General features: G+C 42.1%; 1 protein-coding gene across 1 annotated transcript in view; it reads left to right on the forward strand.

Annotated features, from left to right (window-relative positions):
* Window positions 1-6365, forward strand: part of ARHGEF26 (Rho guanine nucleotide exchange factor 26) — a 60932-nt gene extending 54567 nt beyond the window's left edge. Inside the window, exons 12-14 of the mRNA XM_075716814.1 lie at window positions 4654-4721; window positions 5201-5305; window positions 6223-6365. Of these exons, the coding sequence (XP_075572929.1) occupies window positions 4654-4721; window positions 5201-5305; window positions 6223-6365 (316 nt within the window). The remainder of the gene's footprint in view (window positions 1-4653; window positions 4722-5200; window positions 5306-6222) is intronic.
* The last annotated feature ends 5424 nt before the right edge of the window (window positions 6366-11789 follow it).

Here is an 11789-nt window from a genome sequence, read left to right on the forward strand (position 1 = left end):
CCTGACATTCTGTGAGCGTTGGGTGTCTCTTCTAGACCTGCAGCTGCGTGGAGAAGTACAACGTTGTTGGTAGTGTGTTTTCCCCAGGTAGTTCAGCAAGGAACAAAGGAACAAAAACTACACTGAGGTAATGCAAAGGGGGTCCATGTGGATGGAAGGTACAGGAAATTCTAGTCATGCAGTGCTTCAGGGTGTTAAAGGATTATCTGTGATAGCTTTGCATAAAAATGCGTCTAAAATAAGCGGGAACTGAAGATCTTGTGTTGAACACATTTTTGCAGAAGAGCTGAGAATTGGCACATGACCGTTCATAAACAGCACAGAGTTCTGTCGCTTTCTGGGTGGAGGGAGTTTTTGGTCAGCGGGAAAGTACAGAATATACACAGAAAGTGGGCGTAAGGTCACTGAAGTCGGCAGAGTGTCGAAGTGTAATGCAGGCTGAAATCTCACCTAGAAGAGGTCTGCAGAGAGGAAGATGTACGTTTGTGGCATCCAGTGAAATACTGGGCAGATGTCGTTCTTAATTTGATTTTGCACTCTGTAGGCTGAAGAGTTAGCCTGATAGAGACAGAGCTCTTCAAACTTTATCAGTGCAGATTTATATATATGAAAAGGAAAGTTTCTGTATAATGTTACACTGTGAAGTTCAGACAAGACTCAATCTGTATCTTTTCCACAGTCCATGCAATAACAGTGCTGGATTACTGAATCCCTTCTAGTTGTTGTTGGTGAGGCAAACAAGCGAGGGCTGCAGGAGAGAGATTTAAGCAGTTTGGATTTCTTGGGGCTTGTGGGGGTTGTGGAAGGAATTTCCATTAAATTTAAGTTCTCTTCAACTTAAGTGATACCATGGGGGGGGGGGGGGGGAATCAAAGTTTTGCCACATAATGCAACTGTTAAGTAAACTACACAATCTAATGATTACATATCGCAATATGGAAGTTTCTTTACTGTTTAATTTGAACTACAAATGTCATTTAAGTATCTTAAGAGTCATCACTGGGTTTTGTTGTAGCATGAGTACAATGTGTTTAACTACTTCTCTAACACACCTTCTGAGAACTGGGAGTCAAGACACAGGTTTTCTGCCTAGCTTACCTGTTAACACAGTGCTTTATCTAACAATCGTTATGGCCAGAGGGTGAGTGCCTGAAGTAAACCAGAACAGCAGATAGTATACTGTAGTTGAAAGTGCTGTATATGCACGCATTCTGCGGCTTGCTTAAATGTCCTACAAATAGTACAGACCTCAGAGAACAGAACTTGGTGCTGAAGAACTGCAGGTTCTTAAATTTCTAATGCAGGGTCTGTTCCAAGCAGTCAGGGTGGTGAGGGGCCAGCGTTTCAGGCTCTCTGTAAGAACGTTCCCATCGCACCCCGTGGCACACGGTGCTGCTGTGCACGCTGAGTAATTGAGCGTGTGAATCCAAGTGGAATGCAGGTTACTGCGAGGAAAATATTGCTTTTACTGTTGTAGTTAAGGACGCTTTCTCGATACTTATCTTGATAAGATGACCTTGAGTAATCTGACTGCAGAGATTCATTTAAGATCGCTCTGTCTCTGATACTTTTCTGCACTGGTTTGTTCCTTACTGTTTTAAAGTCTTTTATCCTAATTGTCAGTTCTTTTAGCACTGTGGCATTTCCACCATGTTGTCTGTACGTAGGGCACAGTATTAGCAGGAGGAGATAGGCACAGGTGCATCCTAAGGCATGCTGGTGGTAGCAGGCAGACGTTAGGGTATGAATGCAGAATGCTCTTGTCCTGGAGCAGTGATCGGCGAATTATTTATTGTAACGGTTGGATGGTGCAGAAGTGGGAACAGGACTGGATTAAATGGGAGGAGGAGTTTGGCACTGCCTTGGGGAAGCTGTGGAGCTGTGCTGGGATAGAGGTGGTCCTTGTTCTCCTGACCAGTTTTGAAGAGTGTTCTGCTTTAGAAACGAGCAACAAGAAGTGTCTTGTTCTTTCGGGTGCAAATATCGGAGAGGCCATCACTTCACTGTGGTGCCATTAACTTCCACACAACCCTTCACAAAAGTGAAAGATTTTATCTGTTTCAGTGGAAGCTGGGGGCGGGATAGAAGACATGAAACAGAGTGCTCCAGACGTGTCCCAGCCTGGAAAAATTTACAGTTTTAGGTTTGCTTTCAAAGTTTAGAATAACCCTGAAAGAAACCACAGATCATTAATGATTTCTATTAAAGATCTCATTATAAAGTAAGCAGATGATTCAGACTTGTTTGGAAATGCATTTTTATTGGGGAAAAAAACGGCAGTGTATTTTTAGTTGTCTGGGCTTTTTATGAAAAGACATTTTGTTCTGCAGATTTACTATTGAGTTGCTATATACTGTTTGTAATATAAATAGCAGCCTAGCAGATTGTCGTTCAGAGGAAAAGATTCTGAAAAGAATTACCTTATTTGAAAATTACCTATAGAGTATTATCACGTATACAGAAGGTACAGAAAAACTTAACTTTCTCTTAACTTTGAGAAGGGTGGGAAGGGAATCTACAATAGGAAGGCCAACAGAGTTTTGCACATGTAAAACTTAAATGTTTTCACTGATGCAAAGATTTCTAGCACAGTTTGATCAAGTTTTGTCACTTCATGTGGTGCGTGGTTCCCAAGTATGAAAGTACCAGCGTTAGGTCAGGAACTTTATATTGCCCTTTGAATAAGGCACAAAATATACGGCACGCACAGATTATGAAGAGATGTGTACTTAAACTGGGAGACAGTCTGGCATTATCCCATTTTGCACAGAGTTGTCTGAAAGGAAATGATTTCCTGTTAAGAATGGTTACAGGGAAAGGAAAATAATGAGTCTAAATAACACCTGTTTCTAAAAAAGAAAAAAAAAAAGCCCACAGCTGATCTCATGCAAAATTGTATACAGATGTTCTTATTTTGGTTGAAACACAAGTTCAGTATCGCCTACTTTTAATGACTGAAAGGTCTAAAGTAGCATGTGTTGTAGTTTTGGCCATCTGTATGAGATCAACAGGTATCAAATGTTAGTAGGATATGTGCAGTAGTTTCATCTTTGAGGAAGAATGGGGGGGGTGGATTTAAAAGAACCAGTTTCTTATTAAACACCAAAAAAAGTCAAATATTTATATTCAAAATAATCGGTGGGATATTTTTTTCATGCTGAAAGAAGCATGCTCAGAAGGACTCCATTCTGAATCCCTTCAGCCAAAGGAAGTGTTGACAGTCTGTGAACAGAACAGAGGTTTCTGGAGCTAGCTGGAAGAAAGGCCAAGAGAAGGTGTCGGTGTTCTTGGAAGAGACTGACGAGCTTTATCGTGGAATGATGCCTAGTGGGATGTTCAAGTAATTCCTGCCCTCCCTCTGCTCTTCAGGCTGGACTTGAGAGACTAACTACAACCCCTTGCCGAGCCGTCTCCTCGGTTGCTGAGCGATGGTGCATCTTGGACTCTAGAGCAGTCTCTCATAACTCGTGTAAATGTCCCTTCTCTGACACTTCCGAAGACGCCACAGTGCTACTTCCAAACAGAATTTTATTGTTTTCAGATGTTTCCGATTTTTGACAAAATCAGGTCTCAGCAGGAGGCAGGTGTTTTTCATTATTTTAAGTTAAATACTGAAGCTATCCAAAGATAGCAACAACAATTTTTTTTAGGGGAGGGGGAATAGGAAAATTCAACCCTGCAACTCCCTTGTGTTATTCTAATCTGTACTGATAGCAAAGCCCTTCAACAAACATGAGATAGAATCTAATTTCACTGAAATGTTTGTTTTGGGAGTCAAGTTCAAATTTTGATTTGCCAAAATTCAAAGTTAAAATGATCACATCGTTACAGCTGAGCCATTAATAGGGATGATTTAGGATTAGTTCTTTTTCCCTTTACTGTCCGACATCACTTTAGCTTGTTCCACTCCCTTCCAAAATCAGTTGTCAGTAATTTGCGCTTCTGCAACTTATTGTATAACACTTAGAATCCAGATAATTCTTTCTGCTCTCCTCAGAAATACTGACACAGGTAATCTGAGATTTGATAATGTTTTTCCTAGCTTATACAAGGTGAGACTCAAATGACTTGCTTAGGCCTCCATTGGGTCCCTGCTTATTTGTGCCGGCTCTCAGATTCCCCCAACACACACATCTGGAAACATAAACATGTCCTTCTGAGAGCATTCTTTTTTCATTCTTGCTTTTCATTCAAAGTGCACATTGCAGATAGTTCTTACTCACAGGAAACCTGCTGGTATTGTATATTAAAATTGCTGTATTGCATTTATCAGATGCTTTGTACATTAGATGGATTTTTTTTAAAAAAATAAGATTACTAATAAGTATTAGTCACAGACACTAGTGGAGAAGTGTATCTGCATTACTTAAAAATAATTAAAATAAAGGTATATAAGGCATCATGCCAGTAGGTCCCATGTATATAAGCTTTTTTTCTCCTAATCCAACATGCCTAAAATAGTTAAATATATTTGAATAATACATTACTAGAAGTAGCATCACACCTTCTGGCCATATTTTGAGAGGAGAAAGGAGGTTTTGTTCTGTTTTCTTTACCCAAAAGAGGAAAAGATTAGAGAATCTTGGGAAGGGGAGTGGTCTTGACGATTAGAGCATGAGTTGGGAAACGGAGTTTTGTCTTTGCCATTTGCAGGAGTGACAGAGCTCGCTGGATTACAGCGCTTGGACAGGACAGAGACGGGCAGAAAACGGACAGGACAAGTGAGTTACATCAGGATTTCCGAGAGCTTTGACACGAGAATGGAAATGCACCGCCCCTTAGCGGGGCCGGGAGCAAGTGCAGACTATAAATACCCTTAGAAATGTTGCCCCTTTCTTTTCCCGGGCTGCGTTGCTCTGTGTATGTGGCGTTGCCATCCCTTCCTGTGCCCAGGGGCTGCTTTGAGGGGTGCTGCTTCGCACAGTAATTTCCGTTCGCGGTCCTTAACGCTGGTTCAGTCAGTAGTTTCAATCTGTTAGCAAGAGTGCAAAGCCCCTTCCGTGTGTGTTTATCCCACGTTTGTTTGTGTGGAATTGCTGGGGTAGGAAGCCATTTGCATAATTTGCTGCCTCCCTTGGTTTTTTTGGGGGGGAAGTATACTCAAAGATGGAAATTTTAAAAATAAATTGTATGCATATTTTAATGAAAGATGCTCTGTTATGTGAATTGTTTAATTCAGCCTGGCCTATTTCTTCCACAGCTTTGACTCAGGTAGAGATCATCAGAACTTACACAGCAAAACAGTCAGATGAACTGTCTCTTCAAGTTGCCGATGTTGTTTTGGTTTATCAAAAAATGAATGATGGTGAGTGAGAATTTTGCTGTTAGTGAGAATTTTAACCATCTGTCACTGCAGGTGAATCCAGCTAGAAAAATTTGTTAGTCCTAACAGCATTGTCTGTACAGTGAATAAAGGTTTAGCTTCCAGGAAAAACTTGAGCGTTTCGGTTCAGGTTTCTAAAGGACAGCCTCTGTTTAGGCAATGGATGTTCAGAGTAACTCATCACCTGTCGTAACTTACATAGGTAAATAGCTGCGGAAAGTGTGTGCTGGTTGGTTTTTGACATGTGAAATGTCCACAAATAAGAAATTGAATTCTACCTAAAAACACGGAGCTCAGACTTGGTTTGTCCGAGGAAGAGAAACATACACATTACTAGTTGTGTCGCATACTGTGCTTCACTGCCTGTTACGTATAGGTGTTAGCACAGTGGTGTTGCCTAAGTTTTCCATAGCATCAAGCACCCTGAGATCAAAACTGATCCTTGCCTGGACGTGCAAGTGATTCTGCTAGTCACTCGTGGTGCGCTGACTCAGTGATGCTTGAAGCTGTCAGCACCTGAAGTACCGAGTCCTAACTTAATGTTATCCAATATAATGTATGAAATCAAAGATCCTATCAACTGTGCTGCATTGCTTTCTTTAGATTACAGTTATATTCTTTATATTATTTCAAACAATATATTTTAATTACAGTATTAAAAATGTATTACACTTGTTTCATATAATATTTATTTTTACATACTATTTTGTTCCTAGTCTGTTCATGCAAAAAAAACCCCAAACCCGCTGAACCTATCTTAATCTGGTACTTTATTTGCTACAAAGGTAAATGTATAACGTATGCGATGACGGTGTCAAGTGCAACACACACAGTTCTGACAAAGTATCTTTAACATTACTTGGAAAGGTTTGTTACTCCTTGTCTGTTCACCCTTGCAGGTTGGTATGAAGGAGAACGATTGCGGGATGGCGAAAGAGGTTGGTTTCCCATGGAGTGTGCTAAAGAAATCACGTGTCGTGCCACAATCGACAAGAACATGGAGCGGATGGGACGCTTACTTGGACTCGAAACCAACGTGTAGACTGGTTTTGCCTCTGCGTACGATGCTGCAGGATTTGCACTAACTGCTGTCAGTGGGGGCACGGGTGCACGCCCTACAGCTCTTGCATGGAAGATGTGGGTCACCCATGCGAAAAACCTAGTAACGGAGCACTGATGTTTTGGATCCTCATCCCTTTTTGTCTTGAGAGCTCTGAACTGAAACCTGGGCTCAACCAGTAGCAGATTTCAACTAGAAGCTGTTTCTTAGGGACTGGAGATCAGCCATGCATCTCTGACTCAAATTTCAGTTTCAGCTTTAGTTCCTCCCTCCCTGCCTCTTTACGTATTCTTTCTCCATCTGTTTTTGAGCAGTTCTGACTTTCTTTCAGAAGCAGAACACTGTAGCAGTCTGCGTAGAGACTGAACACCAGAAACTCGCCCGATCCATTGAGCTGGAGGTGAACAGCAATATTGGGGGTTTCCCCACTCCTAAGAAACTGCAGTGTTACGTGCTCAGTACCGGAGAGTAAGTTAATGGGATACTTCCCAGCTGCGTCAAAATCTGTGTGTAACCTGAACCGCCATAGCCAACCCTGTAATTCATAAAGGACTACCTCTCCAGCACAAATCCAGGGACGTCCCAGGCTTCGTAAGAAGTAAGTAGATCACGGCAAGCAGTGTTGGCAAAGCTGACACAAGCTCCAGGGCAGAATCTCCAGTAGTGCCTCCAGCGGTGGTGGGCTCTCTTACAGTGTGTTACTCATTCAGGCAGCGCAGACTTTTTCTCCATCTAGTGCTGCAGCGGTGAAAGGATTTCTGATAAGCGAGAAAGAAGTACCAAACTCTGCAAAATATATAATGCTGATTATCTTGTTCTGAGATCCATTTTTAGCACAGGTATTTTAAACGAGTATCACTGCTGGAAATGTTTCCGTTTTCCCCATGTGTTTAACCGGGTCTTCATATTAAGTCACTGCTTCAGAGCAAGGGTGTTGATGGGGACTGCAGAAAACATGAAATACTTTGTGCTAGGTTTGGGGTGTTTGTTCTGGGTCTTTTAGTCTTTCTGCTCTTCTGTACTAGAGGAGATTATTTCCTTCTGTGGAGGCAAAAAGTTCAACTGAACTTCAGTTTACCTACATCTTTAGCATTTGTTAGCATCATGTTGAATCCACAGGCAAAAAAAAAGAGGGAGAAGGAAGATCTGTTGCATTTTGTTAAGGGGCCAGGTCTGCTCATCTCCAGTGTATCTAAATGGTAAGACCACCACTGAGGAAAGACTTGGAAGTAGACAGCTCAGGACCTTGACTGACTTGGTATTTTGTTCTCTTTGCCTTCCCCTGCTGCATTGTGCCTTGATGGCAGTGGATGCTTCAGGCAGAGACAAGGAGGGAGGGGAGAGCGCGATAAAATAATACTCGGACCTTGCTTTCAGAGGAGCTCGCGTTGGTGCTGCTTCACACATGCTCTTCTCTGCTTTAGAGAAGACTTCTCACAATTGCACTACACACAACACCTGCTAAATTTTTGCATCTGCAGTTTAGCTTTGGATTTCACAGAAAAAAAACCCAACCACTTAATGTTGTGTGAACAAAATGCACTCAAAAGTGAAATAAAGTTCAGTGCATGTTTTCTGTATATAGGTGTGACAGTTTGTGTATAAAAAGCTTCACCTTTTTAAGGACCAGCTGATAACTCAGCAGGGTAAAATACATGTTCAATAAAAATGAGGGAAAAATGTGTAGTACAAAGGCTTTCTTCTTGTTGCGTTCCCTGTCTTTTTTAAGATGGCTGTATATTGTTTTATATACTGTAACATGTTGATTCAATTTGTGAATTAATTGGATGTTTATAAATATGTATCATCTCTAACAATTTAAAACATACTAGGAAGGCAATAATTTTGTACAAAAATACTTACCTTGACAGTCTGACAGTGGTTATACAGCCGTGTAAATTAATTTAAGTGGACTGATAAAACAGTAATGAGAAACTGTAAATCGAACAAAGACTTATTTAACATAGTAAAAATACTGCTAATACTTTAACAAATTTTATTGTACACAGGCAGATGTTTAACACATAACTGAATGTATAAAGCCAGAGATTAATGTTATTCAGAGTTTTTTTAATACATTGTATATATTTTTCATAGCTAGTTTTTCCAAAAATGCTGTAATTTTTTTTTTAAAGACTTTTTTTTTTTTTCATTTTTCCTATTGTTGGACACAGTTCTTCAGGAATTAAAGAATTCCATGATTTTATAGGACAACAATCAATAAAATGCTTTTAAATCTTTACTAAAAAAAAGCTTCAGTTTTTCATTAAGAAATACTGTTAAACTGCCAGTTGTTAATGTCATTCTTGTCAAAGAAATTAAATCTGTTCTGTAACCTGTGCCACTTCAGATTTTGTGTGAAGATAAGTAGCACTGACATGCTACTGCCTTCATCTGTCATAGATCCAGTTCAGTGACATAAAATGCAGGCTGAGGGGAACAGCTTGTCTCCCAGTTAGAGACTGGAGCAGGAGACTGCAACAGGCCCCACGATCTGATACATTTTGTAGAGCTGACTTCTAGAAGGGACTGTGCAGAAAATAATTCAAAATTAGTCAGGAGAGAAGGCTGAAACTGTAGAGCACTCAGGAAGTGAAAATGCTGGATCCAGGTCTTGTGCTGAAGAGGACCACGTTAGTTACTATTAACTAGTTACAATAAACGCTGGAAGCAGCACTTCCTGAAGAGCACTATGTTTTGTAGGGAAGCAGCTGATGCCATCAGTGGTTTCTAAGCTACACCGCTCCACTCAGCACTATGTAATGCCCCCCCGCACAGAAATAAGACACTGCGCCGCATTCTGTTTAGTGCGGCATCAGCAGGTGCCTGGAATAGGCGCCAAGCAGGCACAACTTTCTCACTCTAAATTCCCTCATAGCGCCAACAGTCTTACAAATTTAAGAGAGCATGACAAGCAATTTAGCAAAAAAAGTTTGTACAAACAAGTTTTTCAAAAGCTAAGGGTTCTTTTTTTCTTTTCTAGCAAGACAATATTTTCTTTAGCAAAAAAAAAAAAAAAAAGTCATTAACTCTGACTTGCTCCAAGATGAGCACTTCAGAGGGAATGATCTAAAACGCATTCATTGCTTTCACTAACCAGAGAGAGAGAGAGAGAAGAGCGAGAGCCCATGTACACACGTGCTCTCTCCTGCCTGAGGAGGATGATGACACTAGTACCGCGCCTTTTTTTTTTTTTTTAATTAAACAGCCCAACAGTGACTGACAGAATACAGCTGGGAGTTTGTACTGTAAAAATTAGCTTTCATTTCATTTTTGCAGGCCCTGGAATTTGTACCCCTTCCTCAGATGACTTCTCTAATCAGGGTTTAAGCGAGTTGGCCAAAAAAATAAAAGGCTCTCAGTTCCCTGAATCAAAGTTTCTCATTTTACATGCTGCAATTGACCACACATTCTGTAAGGCGGGCAGAAACCATGCGCCATCCCCTGTGCATGACTGGCCTAGCTATTGAGTACCTGCATGGATGTGACTGAAATGTCAGGTTTACACTTACCCCTCACTGAAGCCAAGGCCGAACTGACCATCAGCGCTGCTGGGGAAGGAGCCCGCTCGTCCTGCTGAGCCCGGGTGCCTGCAGTGGGGCTGTGGGCTCCCACAGGCCATCAAGCTGCCCGTCAGGAAACCAGCGCCCACCTGACACCAACCTGCCCCAGCACTTCCACATACGCCTGTGACACAGCCAAAGAATAGTTACTAGCCCTGCCTTTTCCGCTTTTTTTTGTATCACCCCTGCAATATAATAAATGGACCATTTTTATCTGCTGAACTTTTAAAAAAGCAATGCTATAATGCAGCATTGTTCTTGCTTTTTTCATGTCAAAGAACACATTTGTTCTCTGTTGTGCAAAGCTAATTTGCTGAAAATAGAAAGGTAAAAGTAGCACCACTTTCGTCAACCTACAAAACGTCATGAAAGCATCTTCATCACATCTACATGCACATACCTTAAACTCTATAGAATATATTCACACAACCTTCTTTCCCTGTATATCATCCTGTTTCTAAGGTAACACACTTAGTCAAAACAAATGGACAGAACACAGGTGTTAGAAACAAACCTGGAGTAAATTTTGATGCCCAGACTGAGGAAATCTGTGGATATCGTGTTTCCCAGGAAGTACACAGAGTTCTTCAGTGGTGCTCTTAGCTGTACTGTAGTCTGCAAATGATTTTCACCAGCTGTATTATAACAACTATGTCATTTAGGCAAGCTGTAGATAACACAAAGGTCTGGAAGGATTAACTACCATCACTGAATTATGTTTCATTCCATAACCTGGAGTTCCAGAAGATGCTAGAAACTCTAACACACAGGCAGAAACAGCCTTCATTAAGTGCACTATGAGCTGGGAAGAGAACCATGCACAGAACCACAAAATGCTTTGGGTGGGAAGGGCCCTTTAGAGCTCCCCCAGCCCAGCCCCTGCAGTGCCAGGGACAGCTTTAACCAGCCCAGGGTGCTCACAGCCCCGTCCAACCTGGCCTGGGATGTTCCCAGGGATGGGGCCTCCACCGCCTCTCTGGGCAACCTGTGCCAGTGCCTCACCACCCTCAGTGTAAAAAATTTCTTCCTTATATCCAGTCTAAATCTCCCCCCTTTTAGTTTAAAACCATTACTCCTTGTCCTGTCACAACAGGCCTTGCTAAAAAGATTGTCCCCATTCAGAGTCTCTTCTGGCTAGCCATATGAAAAAAGAAAGTTAAAAACCTTACATCTGCATTACCTCATAGATTGTTTAATAACCTGATGTCGTGGTTTAACCCTAGTATGCGGCTAAACCCCCCATGGCTGCTCACTCACTCCCCCACAGCGGGATGAGGAAGAGAATCAGGCGGCTAGAAGTGAGAAAACTCGTGGGTTGAGATTTCAACAGGTTTCAAGACAGCTGCACAGGGAAAGCAAAAGCACACACACAAGCAAAGCAAAACAAGGAATCCACTCACTGCTTCCCATCAGCAGCAGGTGTTCGGCCATCTCCAGGAAAGCAGGGCTCCAGCACGCCTAACGGTGACTTGGGAAGACAAATGCCACAACTCTGAATGTCTGCCCTTCCTCCTCTGACCCAGCTTTCATTGCCGAGCCGTACGGTTGGTGTGGGATACCCTGCGGTCAGTGGGGGTCAGCGCCCTCACAGCCTCCTGTGCCCCCCTGCCCGCTCGCTGGTGGGGCAGCCTGAGGAACAGGGAAGGCTCGGCGCTGTGCAAGTGCTGCTCAGCAATACCCGGATTATCCCTGTGCTATCAACACTGTTTCCAGCACAAATCCAAAAAACAGCACCCTACACATGACTATGAGGAACATTAACTCTATCCCAGCCCAAACCAGGACTCCTGACACTGGGAAAAGGCTAATTTTCAAACTCTGAACACCACCAAGGTTTTCTGAT

Source organism: Pelecanus crispus, chromosome 9, assembly GCF_030463565.1.
Source record: "Pelecanus crispus isolate bPelCri1 chromosome 9, bPelCri1.pri, whole genome shotgun sequence".
NCBI classification, from domain to species: domain Eukaryota; kingdom Metazoa; phylum Chordata; class Aves; order Pelecaniformes; family Pelecanidae; genus Pelecanus; species Pelecanus crispus.